Raw genomic sequence first — 22141 nt, forward strand, 5'->3', positions numbered from 1 at the left:
TGGTGCTAGTGTACCCGCTTAGGAGCAAGGCTGCTGAAACTGTGCCTGTGCATGCACAAAGGAAGGAATGCACTGTATTGCTTAAATACGGTGCGTTCCTGCCAGTGTTTGATTTGAGCCAGGGCTTTCTGGTGCTCAGCACCAGCACCTAAAGCTCAGCACTGGCGTTTGTAGCACAAATTAAGGACACACTCATTAGGAAGGCATGTGATTTTCCTCAGAATCTCAGGATGTTGAGCCACGCCAAGACTCGAACCCAGTTTCCCAGCTCCAAAATCGACAGCTCTAGCCATTAGGACAAGTTCTCTCCAGAATATTAAGTGCCAGGGCTATGGTCAGGAGGCAGTTTGCATCAGCCCATTTCTCCTGTTAGTGCTGCCTTCTGAGGAGAGCCCCAGCACTCTTTATTTTACAAATTGACCACGGATTCCTGCTCTTTCACTTTAGCATAAGGCAGAACAGCAAGGTGCCTTTCTGCACTGCCCTATGCCAAAATCCCATAAAGGATGCTCTAAATGTCTAAAGTGTGACGAGTCCCTTGCGATGGACTTTCCGGGACAAATTACAGTCACAATGTGCCCTTTGGTCTTTACAACTCTGAGGGTCAACACAAACTCCATGTCCATTTCCGCTTCAATTTCAGCTTGAACAGTACTCAATCCCCTCTGTTGAGGACTGTATCCTCAAAACGTCAGGGCCGATTAGTATAGGTTTTCATTTTGCACTTTTGTGAAGGGTCCGTGTCACAAACCTTGTCAGCGTTTGTTGATAGGTCTGATGTCAACTGTGGTAGCTTAGTTGCTATGGCTTTCCAAAATAGCAAGCTGGCAAGACTCTCACCAGTGGTGGAATGAGGAGTTGCCCGATTGGCATGAAGAGCTTGACACAAGGCTTGTTTCAGATTGATTTTCTCCAACAACGCTCGCTGAATTATACTTTATGCCCATAAAGCATTCAACAACATCGTTGGCCTGAGGCCAGAGCTTTGTGCTCTTTTCATGCTGAGTTGACTCGGAAATGTTTTGAACTCCTTGCTATTAACATGTGGACCGTTGTCAGTTTTGAGAATAGCGGGTATACCCCTTGCTGCAAAGATGTTATCAAGGCGCTGAAATACTTTGTCAATGGTTGTCAATGATAAGTCTTCCACCAAAGGAAACGTGAGTATTCATGAATGATCACCATAAGATGATGCCCATTCTCCAGGGGTCCAAAAAATTAACTGACACTCTCTCCCAGGCATGTGCAGGAAGGTCAGACATAGTCAAAGGGTGCTGTGTCACTCTGAAAGATAAGCATCTACACAAATGACACACTTTTAGTTCTTTCTCAACTCGTTCCTCGAGGCGTGGGAGCCACACTCGATCCCTCAGGGCTCTTTTGGTGACTGCACTGCCACGATGTCCTTCATGGGCAAGCTCAATAGCTTGTTGTCTCCAGCTCTCAGGTATGACAATTCCCAAACTCTCAATATAATGAATTCTCAAGCTATGGATAATTCATCTTGTACATTTTTTAATTTCTAAAATTCAACATCATCATCAACTGGTCGAACACTGTTCTTCCACGAGTGGGTCGAAATGATGTCTTGGAGTATGAGCATGTTCTAGTCTGTGTTGTTAGCAGCAATAATCTGTTTAAGTGATAAAGTTGCTGGTGTATGAGACATCACAGTAAAGTTAACATATTTCTCAGCCACTTTGGATGTAAAACTGTGGCGCAATAGTGGTACTCGTGAAAAGTAATCAGCAAGGTTATGATCTTTCCCCGGCTTGTGTACAATTTTGTAACCATATTCTTTTAGTCACAATCTCTATCTCTCAGTGCGAGAAGGCATCTTTCCCTTCAGGTTTCCAAAGATGGCGAGCAGCACCTAATGATGTGTGATAAAAGTGAAATGTTTTCCATACAGAAATACATGAAAATGTTTGCAGGTCTACACCACAGTCAGACTCTCCTTCTCCGGAATAGGCATGTTCAGTTTCAGACAGATTTTGACTCGCATCTACTATGATCTCAGTATGTAACTTCGGATCAAAGTAGGCAATTCAGTTGCACTTTCAATTGCATCTATTACTGTTTTGAAACTTTTATCACATTCAGGGGTCCACTGGAATGGGACATTTCACTCTGTTGAGTCTCTTAAAGGGGCGCTCACTGTAGCAAAGTCACAAATATACTTTGAGCAATAACTGATCATGCATAACAAGAATCGTGCATGGTTATTTTTTTGTAGGGGCAAGTAGATAACGATGCTTTCACCGGAGGAGGAGCTACGCGACGACCTAAGATGGCCGCGTAGACTCTCAGCTCCGCCGAGTCCGTCTGCTGGCCCTAAAATCCTGATCTAAATCCTGTCCCCCGAGCCCTGGATCTTTTGTCGGAGGCTGCGCAGAGCAGGTGGGGCCAACTCTGGGAGACGGGGACCATCGAATGCCTCAGCTGTGCCCATATTGACTCTGGACCTGCGGAGGGCGGAGACCGGGGACTGGAGTCCTTGCTGTGCCCGCTCCGGAGTTTAACAACAGCGGCGGCCCATTCCGGAAGTTGCCGGTTGGGTCCGCCGAGGACGCTGGATTTGGGGGCGCGGAGGTAGCGCAGGAGGACGTCGTGACTGTGGGACCATCTCTGGCACCCCCCCTCCGGCTGTATATCGCAGATGCCCCGTAGTGTAGGGGGCCCTGTACACAGCGGACCGGCACCCGGGAGCTTTGGGGCGTAAGTGAGGGTGGGGGCTTGGCAGTGGGCACCCTCCCCTTCATGACTCGCTTCAGCCCCGTGTGTGGGAGCACCGAACACTGTGCAGCTCTGGGCGCCAAAGGAGACCCACGGAACGGATTTGAGGCACAGTGGGGGGTGAGTGTGGGTTGGGGCTTCGCTGCGGGCCCCCCTCCCCCGGACTTCTCTGTTGTGGCGTTTATGTTGCTGGCAAGGGGGAGCCGCCATGATGAGGAGCTAGATGCAGTGGCAGTGAGTTGTGGGACCAGCGTCCACGGGTGAGGGCAGACTCCCTGTGTCGAGGGAAACATAGTGATTGCGTTGGTCCTGCCTGGTGCAGGGGTCCCGGGGAGGAGACGCTGGAGGAGTGAGGTGTTGTGGGCGAAAAGTGGCCTGCCTGGCTAGGTGATTGAGGAGGTGTCGGGGATCCTCCCCCTCCTGGTGGGAGAACTGCACTGGGGATCGGCCTGAAAGTAACGGGGCCCACAGTCTGAAGAGCAGCGACGCCCGGTGGGGCGTGACAGAGCAGGGAACTGTGCTTGGGAACCACAGAACACATGGGATGGCGTCCAAACAAGATGGCGAGAAGCATTCCTCAGGGGACAGAGAGCCCCGAAACCAGTGCAATCCAACAAACTGAACCGGTATACCCTCGCCGACCGGAACGGGCTCACCAGCCGTGGTTACTGGTACGCTCCCGGACCAGAGGAGTGAAATCACACTGCATGATGTTATGGGAGCAATAGATGGCGTTAAATCCTCCCTAGGCCAACAAATGGTAACGATGGATGCCAAATTGCACACTGTATCTATTGAAGTAAACCTCATGCGAGCAGACCTAACTAAAGTCAACGAGAAGGTCAAGTTGCTAGACATTAAGACATCCATCCTGGTGAATGATGTGGCCCAGCTACAGCAGGACGTGCGGGTGCTTAAATCCTCTCAGGAATTGCCAGACCGCAAGCTGGATGAGTATGAAAGTAGGGCCCGGCGAAACAACATCCGCATTCTGGGAGGTCACAGGGGCCTGCCCCCGACTTATTTGTGGAGGATCTTATCCTCAAGCATCTTCAGCCTAAAGGCCTCAGTAATTTTTTTACTGTGGAACGCGCGCAGAATGCCCGAGGGGAAACCGAGGCCTGGGGCCCCACCCCGCCCTATGTTCGCCAGAATACTAAATTTTAGAGACAGAGACCTTATCCTGCAAACAGCAAGAGTCGGAGGCCCTGCCCAGTTTTAGAACACCGCTCTGTCCTTTTTCCCGGATTTCACGCAGGCAGTACAGACACAGCGTCGTAACATTTCTAGCAGTCAAAAAGAAACTAAGAGACAGAGGGTTGAAATATGCTATGATGTTTTGCGCACGGTTGAGAGTGGAGGTGCGTGGGAAGGTTTGATTCTTTGACAATCCGGATGTTGTAGCTGATTGGTTTGACACTCTCCCTCAGGATGGAACTGACTCACCGGGTCGATCGGAGGAGGAGGCAGTGATGGAACAGGAATGAGACGGCCTTTATTCCCTACAGAACAACTTTCACTTAGTTAGGGATCCGTGTGAATTTTGTATTGCCTCAGGAAGTTTGCTCATTGAGACAAATATGGGCTCGGGGGGAGGTTGTTGTATTTTGGGGTTGGGGAGGGGGTGGCGTAGCGGGATCCTCTTCCGTTTTTTCTTTCTTTGAACCGTTAGGCACGACAGGCACTCTGCAGTTTTCATCGGGCAGTTTTGAGCCCAATGGGCAGGGCAGCGGGGTGGGGGGGAATTGGGAGGGAATGTTAGTTTTTTATGTTTATGGGTTTGTAGATTTCATCAGCGCTATATTTTTGTTGAATAGGCGGCATGTAGGGGGAGGCGGGTGGTGCTGGGTAGATGATGTGGGGTAGTGAAATAAAAGTACTGAGTTGGAACATTAACGGGCTGTGGACAAAATCAAACGGAGTGTTGTTCTTCAATTTCTCAAAAGGCAGGCTCCAGATGTGGTTCTGCTTCAGGACACTCATTTGGTTGGTAACTTATGCAACACACTACATAGAATGGGATGTAAATTGATCCCGCATTCAGGGTTTACATCAGGTTCTAGAGGGATAGGGGTATTGATCCGCAAGGCTTTTCCATTGGCAGTTACCTCCAATTGGGAAGCTGGGAGGGGCAGATATATTGGGGTCACGGGCATGTGGGAGGGTCACCACATAACCTTCCTTTCTATTTATGTCCCTCCAGGGCTTCAGAGTACAACGCTTGCAGATTTGGGGTCGGTCCTCCTTTCGCTCCATGGGGGTCTTTTAATTTTGGGAGACGACTTTAATGTGGTCGTCTCCGGTATGATGGACAGGCATCCCTCTCGAGAAATTGGGCGGGCGATGCGGTGGTTACCTGACTTTATGGACGCAATTATGAGGAAAGCACTTAAAACAGACTGTCTAAATCTCTTGGAGGAACTGAGTATAGGAAGTTGGATACCTGACTATGGCGACCAGGAGAGAAGTGTCCGGTTTGATCCAAGGCAGATCGAGGATGAAGAGTACCTGAAAGCAGAGGGGACAGAGTCTGGGTCACTAGCCAGTTACCAGGAAGGAACCAGGCGATGTCGCGAAGCAATCGGGTGATGTCGTGAAGCTTGTCTCTGCAGCCACGTGGACCAGGAGGTGTCGACGACGACCAGGAGTCAGACACAGACTGTCCCACGAAGGCTCTCGCTGTCGGCGGTGTCGGCTTCCGGATTGGAGTCAACAAGGCTTGGCTAATGGCAACCCACGCAGGAATCGAAGATGGCTTCTTAGTCAGACCAGCAAGGTCTGATGAGCGGCTCCTTTTCAGGGGAGTGAGGGCCAGTCTGGGGCAACCAGACCAGCAGTGTAGATTCAAGGTTTCGTCGTCACAGAGGCCACTAGCCAACGGCAAGTGACCGGACAGACGCGTCGAGCAGGAAAATGCAAAAGGGACCTACGCAGCACTCGAGGAGTGTGGAGGGATGATCTTTGGTGCAGATGATGCTCAGGGCTGGGGCTTCTTAATCCCCTATGCACAAATTCGAGGGTGCCTTAGAAATTGCACGGAAAGCAATTCGCTGGCTTTCCAAGATGGCCGGTCCCACGTCTCACGTCGCCTCCATGGGTCTCAGCTTTGCTGTGGCTGTGGATCGGGCTGAAGGAAGTCTGGAAGTCTGGGTCTTGTCAGGCTCTGTGTTCGGGCTCCGGCGGGAGCAATGACAAAGCAAACCGTTGATCGCTTAATGGTGCCTGCTTGTGCAGGGTGGTCACTCCTTGACCACAAGGGAGATTCTTCAGTCTTCTATCTTCAAGTAGAATGTCGAAGGTCCAGAGTTTCGTTACAAGTTTCAGCCAGGATTAAACTTAAGTCTTGGGACTCAGCTCCTACCTATATACCAAATCTAGGGGCTGGATTACCTGCTAGGTCCCTTCTATGGGTGGGACCAGGGAAGGGGGTGTTACACCCCTTTCCCTTTGTCCAGTTTCACGCCAGAGCTGGGGCTGGAGTGCCCCAGCACTGCTTTGAACTGAACTAAGCATGGGACACCTTGTGTGCCCCAGGCAGTGTCTCATTTCATTCAGCCCTCCCTGCCCCAATACACTATTGCCTGTCTGGTGTGGTGCTAGCACCTCCCAAGATGGGAAACCTATTGTCCAAGCCTCCCTCGCTGGAAGGACTCCCAGCAGGAGGAGGTCAGACTTGTGTCTGTGGTAGCAGCGTCCATTTTGTGAGGCTGAGGCTCTGGTTAACGTTAACTGGGATTAGTAGGAACAACATGTCTTATCCCTCTAGAAGGGTGGAATGCTACCCCCGTCGCCAGAACTGGCAAGGGGGTAGTATTCCAAGCGTATGACACCTTACACGACATGTTTTGATAAAGCCAAATCAGAGTTAGCATTTAACCGCAAGTTTCATAATGCACTTAAGAGTATATGGTATGTGTTAGACCTAGGGGTTTCCTAGCCAACACGTGGATAGCCTGGCACAGAGGGGAAGACTAATTCCAAAGGCTTAATGTGTGAAGCTTGCGTAAAACCTCTCAGGAACTCAGCGCCCATCCATTCCAAAAACGACACTACACCCCAGTTAGGAAAATAAGGTTCGTACTTTATAAAAATAGACTCTGCTCTCTTTTGTTTGATAGTTCTTTTTGTTACATTAGTACAACACCTTTTGTTTTATGTTAGTTTCAGCACCTCATATACTTTTACATCAGTTTTCACCAATAGTTCACATTACATTACATTAATCACATAACTCTTCTACTCCTGAAAAGAAAGAAATTCATAGATACACAGTTTCCTGCGACTTTCTTAGAGGAAAAGATATCCCAGTGCAATTGAAAACTTCACAGAACCACTTCACCTTTTTCAGGGTTAAAACGGTACCTTAATACCCAGTTCACAGGGTTAACACTGGCTAGATATTACAGTTTTCGTGGTTTCCCTCTTCAACTCTCAATACTGGCTGGTTTCATTCACACCGCTGACTAAACAGAGAGAGATAAACAGGTTCAATATCACTGTACAATCAATGCGACAGTTGTTTACTATGAATAAACCCTTCTCGACAAGTTTAGCTTACCGCCGCTGATCTTCCCCGAACCCCACTAAGTTTCCACAACCACTGGCTGTCCCCCTCCCCTTCGGTAAGGACACTTGCTAGTGGCCGAAATGCACGGACACTTTATTAGTGGACTCTGGAGGTGTTACGGCAGTCTAAACACCTCTTGAATGATCTCCACCTCCCCCAGGCTCAGTCAATGAGAAGGGAATGGCTGCCTCTTCGTTGCACAGTCTACGCCCTGGTTGCCGCTGGTCGTTCGCTCCCTCCCACCGCTCAACCCTCAGCTTACTTCTTTTTGTGGAGCGCTGGTAGTCCAGCTAAGCGTCCGCTCTGGTCACGCTACCCAGAGGATGTTGTTTCCCCTGCTCCGATGCCTCAGTCAGCTGGCCTTCGGGCGCTCCTCACAGCGCTTCCGCGTCTCCTCCCTTGACGATGCACGCCGGGGAACTCCGCCCAGGTCCGGCCTCTCTGTCAGCTCTCCTCCCCTCGGAAGTTGACCGCCGCGGGGATCTTCAGCACCGCGCTCACCTCCGGCGGATGTTGCAGACAGCGATGGGGAACCTCCGGCCTCCTCCGATGACCCGACCACTCCGGATCCTCCAGTCAGTGCGGGCGACTCCTCACACACGGTAGGATTTCGGCGGATCGCCAAACTCTTCGTTCTTTTATTGGTTTCACAGGGACGTGACTGATCTTCCTCCAGTCCAAAGTTACGTTGTTAATGGGGTCAGTGTCTCGGCGTCTCTCCAGACATTTTTCCTTCTAACACCTCACGTCTTAGGCAGGTTGTTAATTATTTGGGATTTCACTTTAGGTTCTTCAAGTTCCTTCAGGTGAGACGACCCAGGGCTTGGTCAACAGGCAGGGGTACGTCAGGACCGAACAGCTGCCCCGTGGGTCAATCGTGTTCACAGTACTGCGCCACCTCCTCACACTCATGCCTCACTCCTAGACGCTCCCTCTTCGACAGAAGCTCAGTCCACTCTAAAATGGCCGTTGATGAGTGGTCCTATTTATAGACTGGACCCTGGTCAACAGAACACACTGGAGGGTTCCAGAACCTTCTACATACAACCCAATGGGTCAGTATTGCTGAGATGACCGTTATGTTCGTTGGTGGACTCCATTTTAGGTTTCTTGGATTTCACTAAATTTTCATGAGGAGGACTAGGCCTCAGAGGGAAGGCGAAACGTCCTACTCAAGGAACATCTAGCCCCTCAGTCAATGCTGACAACAAAAATCCGGGTGGACATAAAATAAAAAAATAGTAACACTCAGAGGCCAAAGGGGACAAAATAAATCATAACTGTGAGGGGACTCACAGAAGCAGACAGGTCTAACACGCGTCCCCCCCAACTGAAAGTCGGGAGAACTACCCAATCCCTTGGGAGTTCTCATCACTAAGGCGGAAATACCTAGAGAGACCGTCTGCATTGGCGTGGTCCTCTCCAGGCCGATGTTCCACCCGGAAGTCCATTCCCTGTAGGGAGATGGACCACCTCAACAACTTGGGATTCTCCCCCTTCATTTGCATCAACCAACGAAGGGGCCGGTGGTCGGTCTGAACCAGGAAGTGCGAGCCAAATAGGTATGGACGCAACTTCTTCAGAGCCCAAACCACCGCAAAGGCTTCCCGTTCTACAGTACTCCACCTCTGTTCCCTGGGGAGTAGTCTCCTGGACAGGAAGACCACGGGTTGATCCAAGCCCTCATCATTTAGTTGCGATAACACTGCCCCAATGCCATGTTCTGATGCATCTGTTTGGACAATGAACTCTCTTGAAAAATCAGGAGCCCCGAATATTGGAGCAGTACACAATGCTTGTTTTAAAGTTACGAAGGCTCGCTGACAAGCCTCCGTCCAGACTACCCGTCGGGTTGTTTCTTGGGGGTAAGTTCCGTGAGGGGGGCCACAATGGTGCCATACCCCTTCACGAAGCGACGGTAGTATCCAGTGAGGCCCAGGAAGGCTCAGACCTCAGTTTGAGTCTTGGGGGGCTCCCAGGCCATGATAGCCTCGATCTTCGCCTGGAGGGGCTGCACCGTCCCTCTGCCCACCAAGTGGCCTAGGTACACCACCGACCCCTGCCTGATCTGACACTTGCTGGCCTTGATTGTCAAGCCAGCCTGTTGCAGGGCCCGGAGAACAGCTTGCAAGTGTTGCAAATGATCCTCCCAGCTACTACTGAAGACAGCAATGTCATCCAGATAAGCAGCAGAAAAAGCTTCCATTCCAGAGAGGACCTGGTTCACCAGCCGCTGAAAAGTGGCAGGGGCGTTCTTGAGCCCAAAGGGCATCACGCAGAACTGGTAGTGACCCTGAGGCGTGGAGAAGGCTGACCTTTCCTTTGCTCCATCAGTAAGGGAAATCTGCCAGTACCCTGAAGTAAGGTCAAAGGTACTTAAATATTGGGCAGCTCCCAGCCGGTCAATGAGTTCATCCGCCCTGGCGATCGGATGAGCATCTGTCTTCGTTACTGAATTTAGTCCTCGGTAATCCACACAGAATCTTAATTCAGGTCTGGCGCCCGGTGGGGCAGCTTTTGGTACCAAAACCACCGGACTGGACCAAGGGCTATTGGAAGGTTCAATTACTCCTAGCTCCAGCATCTTGGCGACTTCACCATGGATGCTGGCCTTCACCTTGTCTGACAGCCGGTAGATCTTAGACTTCACAGGTGGGCTGTCTCCTGTGTCCACATCATGGGTACACAGGTGGGTTCTTACCGGGACAAGGGAGAACAGTGAGGAAAATTGCTCCAGGATCTGGCGGCAATCTCTCTGCTGTTCAGGAGTCAGGGATGGTGAGAAAATCACTCCCTCCACCGACCCATCCTTTTCTTGAGACGAGAAAAGATCAGGGAGAGGCTCACTTTCCTCTTCCTCTGCTCCATCGGTCACCATCATTAAGACAACCTCGGGCCGCTCATGGTGTGGCTTGAGGCGATTGGCATGAAGCACCCGGTGGGGCTGTCTTGGGGTCTTTAGGTCCACCAAGTAGGTGGCCTTACCCTTTTTCTCCAATACCTCAAAGGGGCCTGTCCAACGATCCTGGAGGGCATTTAGCTCTCCAGGTTCCATCACCCACACTTTTTGTCCAGGCTCCAGTTCCACTGGGTGAGCATTGTGGTCATACCACTCCTTCATTACTGCTTGGCTGGCTTCCAAGTTGTCAGAAGCTTGCTTCCACAACTTGGCCATTTGGCTCCGGAAGGCCAGCATGTAGCTCACCACATCCTGGGGAAGCTTCCTGGGAGTCTTTTCCCATCCGTCCTTCACCAGGCTGAGAGGGCTGCGTACAGGGTGCCCATACAGAAGTTCAAAGGGGCTGAAGCCCACTCCCTTCTGTGGCACTTCCCTGTAGGAAAACAAGAGACAGGGTAGGAGGACGTCCCATTTCCTCCGCAGGCTCTCAGGCAGACTTCTTATCATGCCTTTCAAGGTTTTATTAAACCTTTCCACAAGACCATTGGTCTGTGGGTGATAAGGAGTGGTAAACCGGTAGGTAACACCACACTCCTTCCACATAGCCCGCATGTAAGATAGGAAGTTGGTCCCCCTGTCGGACACAACCTCCTTGGGGAAACCCACTCGGGTGAAGATCCCCATCAGGGCCCTTGCCACTGCAGGTGCAGTAATGGTCCTCAGAGGAATTGCCTCTGGGTACCGTGTGACATGATCCACTAGAACCAGGATGAACCTGTGACCAGCTGAAGTTGGTGGATCCAATGGCCCTACAATGTCGATGCCCACCCTTTCAAAGGGGGTGCTAACGACCGGTAGTGGTTCCAGGGGAGCTTTCAGCTTCACCCCTGTTTTCCCACTGGCTTGGCAAGACACACACGTCCGACAGTAGGTATCAGACGCCACTCTCATCCGAGGCCAGTAAAAGTGGGGGACAAGCCGGGCAAAGGTCTTGTCCTGACCTAGGTGTCCTGCCAAGGGTATCTCATGAGCCAGTTCTAGAAGAAAGGCTCTAAAACATTGAGGGACCACCAAGGCCCTGGATGAACCATGTCCGGGTGCCTTGGGCTCACTGTAGAGGAGTCCATCCTCCCAGTAAATTTGGTAGTTCCCTACAACGTTCCCTGCTGCCTGGGCTTTGGCCTGTTGCCGCAGCCCCTCAAGAGTAGGACACTCCTTCTGAGCCTTGCAGAAATCCTCCCTGGAAGGACCTCCCTCCACATGCCACTCAGCAGGGATGGGTAGGTTCTCCAATGGAGTAACATTCTCCTCAGTGGACTCCAGATCCACCTCCGCAGGTGGCCTATCTATCTCACGAGGTAGAGATGTTGAGGCAGGTTCCTCCTGCCTACTGTCCTTCTCTTCTTTGGCAGCTGGCTGGGCCATTGTTCCAGGCTCCAGCGTAAGCGAACTCCCCCTACGGGTAGTTGCGGACCTTGTGCTGACACAGGCCCAGTCAGGTGTACCCAGCATCTCTGAATGAGTCCGGTATCCCACCTCCCTCCAAGCATTGTGCTCCATGTCATTTCCTAACAGGCAATCAACAGGCACGGCAGGGCTTACGGCAACTCGAAGTGAACCTGCAACCCCTCCCCACTCAAAGGGAACCTCGGCCACGGGATAGTGACCCAATCTGCTGTCAGCCATCACAGCGGGATGGAGTACATTTGGGATGACCTGCTCTGGAGTCACCAGATGACTTCTCACCATAGTCATACTGGCTCCTGTGTCTCTCAGAGCCTCCCCTCTATGGCCATTGATGGTAACCCACTGCTCATACTTGGTAGTATTTGGGGGCAACTGGGTCTTTGGTACCATCTCCTTCTCTCCCAGGGACACTAAAGGGACACCCGCCCGCTCCCCCCCCTATCCAAGGGCATCTCCTCCCCGAGCACTACACTAGTTCTTCCCGGGGCTTTTCCTCCAGTGGGAGGGGGTGGTCGTTTCGGGCATTTCACGTCTCCTTTATAATGTCCCACACCACCACACTCGAAGCAATGGACAACCCTTGGCTGCTGGCTTTGGCCAGGATTAGGGTTTCGGGGTGGGTTAGCCTTAGGGATGAATCCTCTGCCCCTTCCTTGAGAAGTATTTTGTGGACCTTTTAAGAACTCCCTCTTGTTATCTCCCCCCTCTTTCTTCTGGGGGGCGCCCTGTCCAGACTTCTGGGAATCCCCTCCAGTCCCCTTCGAGGACACCCGGGTACTAGCCCAGATGTCTGCCTCCTCAGCAAGCTTCCTAGGGCTAGTCAGCTTGCTGTCCACCAGGTGTTGTCGCAGCTCGGGAAAGCATTTCTCGAGTAGGTGTTCCTTGAGTATGAGGTCATATAAACCTTCATAGTCCCCTACCTCGCTGCCTTTCACCCAACCCTCCAAGGCCTTTTTTGCATAATCCAAGAAATCCACCCAATTTTGTGTGCTTAATTTGTGACTTCCCCTAAACTTTTGACGGTATTTTTCCGGGGTTAGTCCAAACTTTTTCACCAGCGCCACTTTCATTGTAGGGTAGTGGGTTTGCTCATCCCGCTCCAAGGCCAACAAGGTATCCCTGCCAGCAGGTGGCATGTACTTATACAGCCCATCCCCCCAGTGGGTTTCCAAGATCCCATGGGCCCTTAAGGAGACCTCATAGGCGGCTAGCCACTTGGCAATATCATCACCTGGGGTGTAGCTAGCAATGACATCCTTGGGTAAGTAGGGTCTGGGTTCTCTGGTGATCTCTTTGTTTTCGCTGCCACCATTGTTAGGATTGGGGGACCCTAATGTTAAGGCTTTAAGGTCTAGCTCCTTTAGTGTTAGTTCATGGGCCAACCTCCTGTCCTCCCTCTCCATTTCTAATCTAGCTAACTCCAATTTCAGTCTCCTCTCTTCCCTCCTGTCTTCCAGCTCGGCTTCAGTAAAGCTCCTCACTGAGACACTGCTGCCCTCCCTTGAAAGTGTCCTGGGACCTGTCAGCAGATTCCCCCCTTCAGTTTGGTACAGCAGCCCTGCCCCAAGGACAGTGTCTCTATCACTCTCTTCTGTTTCCCGTTCCTCCTCTGTATGAGCTTCCACCCATGCCCTCAAGCTTGTCTGCAACTCGCTTTTCTTGGCAGCTTTCTTGAAGAACACCCCCTGTCGTTGACACCACTCTCTAAGTTGGGCCACAGTGTAGGTCTCTATCTCTTCAAGGTTCAATTCCATTTTTCAAATATGGTATCAAATGGGCACTCAGGAGAGAACTAAGAAGTGTAATTTTGAGGGCAACCTCCACCCACCACTAGGAGTAAATTTGGAAAATCAAAATATAAATTTGGGAGACCGCTTGGAGAAAACTCCAGGTGTAGGCCTATGGTGCACCCTGAGTTACTGCAAGGTATACGCAAGCACAAGTAGTATCCCACCGCTGAAAACACCAATATGTTAGACCTAGGGGTTTCCTAGCCAACACGTGGATAGCCTGGTACAGAGGGGAAGACTAATTCCAAAGGCTTAATGTGTGAAGCTTTCGTAAAACTTCTCAGGAACTCAGCGCCCATCCATTCCAAAAACGACACTACACCTCGTTAGGAAAATAAGGTTCGTACTTTATAAAAATAGACTCTGTTCTCTTTCGTTTGATAGTTCTTTTTGTTACATTAGTACAACACCTTTTGTTTTACGTTAGTTTCAGCACCTCATATACTTTTACATCAGCTTTCACCAAGAGTTCACATTACATTACATTAATCACATAACTCTTCTACTCCTGAAAAGAAAGAAATTCATAGATACACAGTTTCCTGCGACTTTCTTAGAGGAAAAGATATCCCAGTGCAATTGAAAACTTCACAGAACCACTTCACCTTTTTCAGTGTTAAAACGGTACCTTAATACCCAGTTCACAGGGTTAACACTGGCTAGATATTACAGTTTTCGTGGTTTCCCTCTTCAACTCTCAATACTGGCTGGTTTCATTCACACCGCTGACTAAACAGAGAGAGATAAACAGGTTCAATATCACTGTACAATCAATGCGACAGTTGTTTACTATGAATAAACCCTTCTCGACAAGTTTAGCTTATCGCCGCTGATCTTCTCCGAACCTCACTAAGTTTCCACAACCACTGGCTGTCCCCCTCCCCTTCGGTAAGGACACTCGCTAGTGGCCGAAATGCACGGACACTTTATTAGTGGACTCTGGAGGTGTTACAGCAGTCTAAACACCTCTTGAATGATCTCCACCTCCGCCAGGCTCAGTCAATGAGAAGGGAATGGCTGCCTCTTCGTTGCACAGTCTACGCCCTGGTTGCCGCTGGTCGTTCGCTCCCTCCCACCGCTCAACCCTCAGCTTACTTCTTTTTGTTGAGCGCTGGTAGTCCAGCTAAGCGTCCGCTCTGGTCACGCTACCCAGAGGATGTCGTTTCCCCTGCTCCGATGCCTCAGTCAGCTGGCCTTCGGGCGCTCCTCACAGCGCTTCCGCGTCTCCTCCCTTGACGACGCACGCCGGGGAACTCCGCCCAGGTCCGGCCTCTCTGTCAGCTCTCCTCCCCTCGGAAGTTGACCGCCGCGGGGATCTTCAGCACTGCGCTCACCTCCGGCGGATGTTGCAGACAGCGATGGGGAACCTCCGGCCTCCTCCGATGACCCGACCACTCCGGATCCTCCAGTCAGTGCGGGCAACTCCTCACACACGGTAGGATTTCGGCGGATCGCCGAACTCTTCGTTCTTTTATTGGTTTCACAGGGACGTGACTGATCTTCCTCCAGTCCAAAGTTACGTTGTTAATGGGGTCAGTGTCTCGGCGTCTCTCCAGACGTGTTTCCTTCTAACACCTCACGTCTTAGGCAGGTTGTTAATTATTTGGGATTTCACTTTAGGTTCTTCAAGTTCCTTCAGGTGAGACGACCCAGGGCTTGGTCAACAGGCAGGGGTACGTCAGGACCGAACAGCTGCCCCGTGGGTCAATCGTGTTCACAGTACTGCGTCACCTCTTCACACTCCTGCCTCACTCCTAGACGCTCCCTCTTCGACAGAAGCTCCGTCCACTCTAAAATGGCCGTTGATGAGTGGTCCTATTTATAGACTGGACCCTGGTCAACAGAACACACTGGAGGGTTCCAGAACCTTCTACATACAACCCAATGGGTCAGTATTGCTGAGATGACCGTTATGTCCTTTGGTGGACTCCATTTTAGGTTTCTTGGATTTCACTAAATTTTCATGAGGAGGACTAGGCCTCAGAGGGAAGGCGAAACGTCCTACTCAAGGAACATCTAGCCCCTCAGTCAATGCTGACAAAAAAAATCCGGGTGGACATAAAATAAAAAAATAGTAACACTCAGAGGCCAAAGGGGACAAAATAAATCATAATTGTGAGGGGACTCACAGAAGCAGACAGGTCTAACAGTATGGCTATATCCTAGAACAGCTATAAGGACATGGTTCCGAAAGCTGCAGACAGGCTCAGCTTATGCTAGAACCTCATCTCACATAAAACCAAGCACTCTGCCTCCAGGATTGTTAAGGCCTGCCATAGGAATGACTTATAGGTGTATATGTGTCTAGATATAAGGTTAGATATAGGAATACTATATCTAAGCAACGGGTGATTACACGACCTTGCCCCAGCTGAGTGATCAGCCAGTTGTGTCAGTTTGTATGGCCAGCCAGGGGTGGCAAAAGATATGCTGCAGTCCCTGGTAGGCCTTGGATGCACCTATGCCCTGGGTACCTATAGTACACTGTACAGGGGCTCATAAGGTGACCCAATACCCAATTGGAGATGTACTTAAAGAACATGGAGTCCATTTTACAGAGAGAGCAGATAGCCTGGGGCCCTGATTAGCAGGATCCCAGGCCAACTAAGTCTAAAACCAGCTAAAAACTAGGCAAAAAAAATCAGGGTTAACCATAGTCAGGTATCCACCTTCCTACACAACCCCCCCACCCAAACGAAAGGAGAAAATGCTATCCTTGACCAGGTAAGCCTATATTGCTTAGTGGCCATATAAGGAAGTACCTGCACTAGCATGGCTACCCCCCGTCTCATGGTCCACTAAGCAATCCCTTACCCTAAGGGTATCATAGGGTCTCCACCCTAGGGAATCTCTACCTGTGGTGTGTTTTGGCAAAGTAAAAGGATGGTGTTAAGATGGAGTACTGAAGTGAGGCTCCTCTAATGTAGGGCTCAGCTTCCTCCAATCATCTTCCACCATATGGGCCTTTCTTTCCTTGACTGAGTTACACTGTGCTCTCAGGGTCAACCTCTGACTACCTACAGCTGGAGGCTGTTTCCCTTTTGTTGGCTTACTGGAGGGACAGGTCAGGTTTGGGGCCTTGGGGTCCCAGGTTTGGCTGTGCCCAACAGAGTCCATCTGGGGGAGGTTCCTAACTAAGTGTAAGGGAGATCCCTCAGGAGTTTTTGAAATGTTCACCTTGCTAGGGCTGCTAGCTTTGGTGCCCCTAATCTGCTGATGGGGTGGTTTTGTGGACAGGGGGCCCTTTGGGGTCCACCATTGGCCGCCCTGACCTCTGCAGCCCTGGGCCGACTGAGGCAGGGTAGAGAGGGGCAGGTTACCTGCTAAAGACTGGGTCCTACCTTGGAAAGGTCCACTGACATCAGGGGTTCTGCCAGGCTAGGCCTGGCTACCTCTGGGGAAGTTCCTTCACAAGGGGTAGGGTCAGTTCCCTGAGGAGGCTGACTCTCACCTAATGTCTGGTGGGAGGGAGATTTTTCTTCCTCCCCAATGCTCTCTGTCTGAGTGGGGTGATCCATAGTTTCAGGCTTCACAACACTAAAATCTGTTTGAGTTTGGGCTGTGACCATCACAGCCCTTCCAACCTTTTCAGGAAGGAACTCTGTTTGGGTATGGGCTGTGACCATCACAGCCCTGCCAACCTTTTCAGGGAAGTCTGTCTGAGCTTGGGCTGTGACCATCATAGCCCTTCCAACCTCTTTAGGAAGGAATTCTGCTTGAGCTGGGGCTGTGGCCATAACAGCCCCACTAACCTTTTCTGGGAGGCCTACCATTTTGGAATGGGTTTCTTGTTCTACCCAAGCCCAGGTTGAGATCTCTAGATCATTCCCCAGTAGACAATCTACAGGCAAGTTCGTAGACACTGCCACTGTCTTTGGGCCAGTGACACCTCCCCAGCTGAGATTAAATACTGCCATGGGATGACCTTTCTGCACTCCATCAATGTTGGTCACCTGATAGGTGAACCCAGGTAAATGTTGTCCTGAGGGGACTAGACTGTCAGTCACCATAGTGATGCTAGCCCCTGTGTCTCTGAAGGCTTCAACTTTCTGGCCATTGATATGGGGCTCCTGTCTGCACTTGCCCAAAGTGTTGGGACAAGCAGTGAAGTTGGCAAACCCCATGCCATTTACACAGACAAGAGTAGCTAAGTTAGGGGACCTGGTTAGGCCAGAGTCCACATGAGTTCCCAAAGTAAACCCAGCCAAATTCTTGGGGGCACTCCCACCACCTGGGGGATTACTACTAATAGTAACAGGAGGTCTGGGAGTATTACTTGGGGGAATGTTTTCCTTATTGTTGGCCCAGGGGCAACTGCTGTCAGTCTTCCAGTGGCCAGGCTGTTTACAGTCATGGCAATAAGGTTTCTTGAGGTTAGAGGAAGTTTTCTGGGACCCACCCCCACCATTGGAGTTTTGGGGCCCCGTGGAGGACCTGTCTTTAGATTTATCCCCACCTTTCTCTTGAGGCTTGGTAGAATCTTTCTTCTGGTGACTACCCTAATTTTTAGGCCTAATCATGGTTCTGCCCCATTTGTCTGCCCTCTTACCCAATTCTTGGGGAAAGGTCAGATCTGAGTCCACCAGGTGCTGGTGTAAAAGCTGGTTTTGACAATTACTAAGGATCTGCTCCCTCATAATCAAATTATACAATCCTGTATAGTCATGTACTTTGTTGTCCAATAACCAGCCCTTCAGAGCCTTAGTAGCACAATCTACAAAATCAGTCCAGTCCTGAGTCTGTGTCTTCTGGGTATCCCTGAACATCAACCTGCACTGTTCAGTGGTTAAGCCAAACCCATCAATCAGAGCACTCTTCAGGACTTTGTAGTTATTAGCATCCTCATCACTAACAGTGAGGAGCTTATCTCTACCTTTTTCTGAAAAGGAGAGCCACAAGATTGCTGCCCACTGACTTTGGGGTACCTGCTGTACTTTGCAGGCCCTCTCCAAAGCAGTTATCAATTTGTAGATGTCATACCCATATTTGTAGGGGGGCACAATCTTACTCAGGTGTCTATTGTCATAGGACCTGTGTTTATCCTTAAGGATATTGCTGCCACCAGTGGGTTCTGACCCACTCAACTTCTTTTCTCTAGCAAAAGCAAGTTTTTCTTTAGCTAGGGCAAGTTCCTCTCTCTCTCTATTCTGAGATTGACCTCCCTCATCCTAGCCTGGTGTTCTCTCCTCTGAGGGGAAGTTATTCCCCTCTGAGAACCCCTTGAAGCATTGGAGTGAAGAGAGTCACCTGAGTGAGATCTATTCCTCCTATACCTCTGATTAAGCCCACTTGAAGGCCTGAATGGGGCTGTCCCATTCTCAGCCCCAAATTGGCTTAGGTTAGCCTGGCTAAGTCTTCTGACTGGTACCTGGCTATCTACCTCTTCTCCAAAATCTTAATCAACCTCATCCTCCTCATCTTCTATGACTGGGGGTCAGTATCATCATCTGTTGAGGGAAGGACCTCATCTATCTTCCCTGTAGTGCCTGAACCAGAGGCCTTTAAAACTTTAGATTCCTCTAGGAGTTCTATCAGTTGCTGAAGGGTAGGGTTAGACCCTTGTTTCAGCTTTCTTGAAGTACACAAGTGCCTCAGTTCCCTGAAGCTGAGTATATCAAATTTGGAGGGTGCCCTGGGAGGGTCACTCACCACAGGTAGAGATCCACTTGGTACACCTGTGCCAGACATGATCTAGTGAGGTGTGGGTGTGTGCACCTACCTACACTAAGGCCCAGATTCATCAAACAAAAATCCGCTCGCAAAGGGGCAGATTCTCAGAATCTGCCCCTTTGCCAGCGGTATTTTTGTATTTGGGATGCATCATCCCAAATGCAAAAATCGCAATTTTAGAAATCGCTAAATTGCGATTAATTGCATTTAAGGAATCTCAAATTGAGATTCCTTAAATGCAATGCATGAAGGTTTTTAAAATAGTGGAATCGCTAATAGGGCATGCAAATTACCATGAAGTACAACTTCATGGTATTTTGCAAAAACTTCGAAAAATGCACTAAAGTGCATTTTTCAAAGATTCATGTTACGCACACACATGCCCTAAGAGCATGTGTGTGCGCAACATATGTGCACATATCAATTTCAGGGGTGCAACAGGGTGTCCTTTGGACACCCCTGCACCCTTGAAATCGCAATCTCAATTTGTGAATCGCTAATTGCGATTCGCAAATTGAGATTGTCTTCCCATTTATTCCTATGGGCCTCTAGGGGGCCTCTAGGCCCATAGGAATGAGTGGTGAGATATTCCTTAATTGCGACTCGCAATTTGCGAGTCGCAATTAAGGAATTCTAAGAAATCGCTATTTTTTAAGTGATTTCTTGATGCATTCCATTTTGCAATTCCTTAATAGCGAATCGGTATTTTTCGCTATTAAGGAATCGCAAATTGGGTTGTTGATGCATCTGGGGGTAAGTGTTTTCCTACTGAACCTCCCTAGGAGTTGTAGTCAGGGTGTGATAAGCCCTTTGCTCTACAACAACTAAGTTCAGTAGAACTTAAGTATTCTAAGTCTTGTTATATGTACCTATAGGTACCTATGTGATATTTCAAATGATATCTTAAGATTACAATTGGTAAAACAACAGAAAGCTCTTATCCCAACGCTGCACACCAATGTGAGAAGTTGGTCTGATATGTGATGTCCACTATTCTAGTGGGCACCCTGTATCAGTCCAAACAACCCTTATGGTGATGGTTGTAAAGTCAACCTTATAGACCAGCTACCCTTAAACTGCTTTGTCCATGCTACCTCTAGGATAGCTGGTCTATAAGGTTGACTTTACAACCATCACCATAAGGGTTGTTTGGACTGATACAGGGTGCCCACTAGAATAGTGGACATCACATATCAGGCCAACTTTTCACACTGAGACTATCTGTGGAACTAGTCAAACCTTCTGTACAACACAATCAAATGGTCTTGACTACATGCTCAATGCAACCATACCTTTTTAACCCCTTTGGTGCTCATGATGGAGCAGTTCCTTAATGAGTCACGGTTGGCGTGTGCTCATGATGGAACCGCTCCATCATGGCACCCACCTTTCTGGGAAGCACTGGCACTCCTCCCATGTGTAGCCGATTTAGCCCCCACAAAGGGGGATGGCAGCGGAAGAGTTTACGCTGCCACTCTGGCCCCCCCATGGGAATCCCATGAAGTCAACGCACACAGCACGTGCTGACGTAATCAGGAAGTCCCCGATGCTCTGGAAGCCATTTTCTTCCAGGCATCTGAGCAAACAAGGTAGGTTTCCTTGTTCCTGGGGGGGTTTCCTGTCCCCTGATGTCTCTCTGCAGGGCCTTCCTGCTTGACGATCGTGCACAGCGTAGCGATTGTGCAACAGAAATGCCCCCACTAGCACCAGGGATACATTTAAATGGAAGCTACCCCTTGGGCAAGGGTCGCTTCCAAAGGGGAGCATTTTTTTTTGCAAACTCCACTAGCCACCAGGGTTTGTAATAGGGCAATAATTATTTAAATGGAAGCAACCCATTGGGCAAGGGATGCTTCCAAAGGGATATCAAAAATGTGCATGTTTTTTCTGCCCCCCCCCCCCCTCCCTTTTTTTGGCCTTTTGCCCCGGGAGGGCAGAAAGCCCCACTAGGCACCAGGGATGGCATTTATTTTTAAATGGAAGCAACCCCTTGGACTAAGTTCGCTTCCAAAGGGGAGCAAATTGTTGAGATGTTTTTTCTGCCCTTCCCCCGGGGGCAGATTGGCCCATTTTTTTGGGGCATATCAGCCCCCATGGCAGGCAGAAAAACCCACTGGTCACCAGGGATGGTATATATTTTCAAATGGAAGCGAACCATTGGGCAAGGGTCGGTTCCAAGGAGGTTATATTATGTTTGTGTATTTTCTGCCCCTCCTGGGGACATATTTGCCCCTTTTTTTTGCCTTTCTGCCCTAGGTGGGAGGGGGAGGCAGAAAACCCTACTAGGCACCAGGGATCTATTTTTTTGCAAGGGGGCAAATATTTACTGTTTTCTGCCCCACCTGGGGAACAGATTGGCCTGGCAGAACACCCCACCTAAATCAAATCAGTGAATTTGTAAAGCGTGCTACTTACCCGTGAGGATCTCAAGGCGCTGATGGGGGGGGGGCTGCTACTGCTCGAAGAGCCAGGTCTTGAGGAGCCTTCTGAAGGTGAGCAGGTCTTGGGTCTGCCGTACATGGGTGGGAATGGTGTTCCAGGTCTTGGCGGCGAGGAAGGAGAAGGATCTGCCGCCGGAGGTCATTCGTTGGATCTGTGGGACGGCTGCAAGGGCGAGGCTGGCGGAGCGGAGCTGGCGGTCGGGGGTATACAAATTGAGTCTGTCGTTCAGGTAGGCTGGTGAGGTGCTGTGGAGGGCTTTGTGTGCGTGGGTGAGGAGTTTGAAGGTGATCCTCTTGTTGATGGGGATCCAGTGCAGGTCTCTTAGGTGGGAGGTGATGTGGCTGCGGCGGGGGACGTTGAGGATCAGTCAGGCTGATTCGCTCTGGATGCGTTGTAGTCGTCGCAGGTATTTGGCCGGGATTCCTGCGTAGAGTGCGTTGCCGTAGTCCAGCCTGCTGCTGACGAGGACTTGGGTCACAGTTCTTCTTGTTTCGGTCAGGATCCACTCGTAGATCCTGCGGTGCATGCACAAGGTGTTGTAGCAGGAGGAGGAGATGGCGCTGACCTGCT

At 50.2% G+C, this 22141-nt stretch overlaps 1 protein-coding gene across 2 annotated transcripts in view; it reads right to left on the reverse strand.

Moving 5' to 3' along the window:
• GBX1 (gastrulation brain homeobox 1) overlaps nucleotides 1-22141 on the reverse strand; it is a 177063-nt gene that overhangs the window by 14138 nt on the left and 140784 nt on the right. The window contains exon 5 of one of the 2 annotated variants that reach the window (XM_086942412.1): nucleotides 13680-13697. The exons of the other annotated variant lie outside the window; for it this stretch is intronic. Coding sequence (XP_086798538.1) covers nucleotides 13680-13697 — 18 coding nt within the window. The remainder of the gene's footprint in view (nucleotides 1-13679; nucleotides 13698-22141) is intronic. 2 annotated transcript variants of the gene reach the window in all.

The sequence above is a fragment of the Lissotriton vulgaris genome, chromosome 10, assembly GCF_964263255.1.
Source record: "Lissotriton vulgaris chromosome 10, aLisVul1.2, whole genome shotgun sequence".
NCBI lineage: Eukaryota > Metazoa > Chordata > Amphibia > Caudata > Salamandridae > Lissotriton > Lissotriton vulgaris.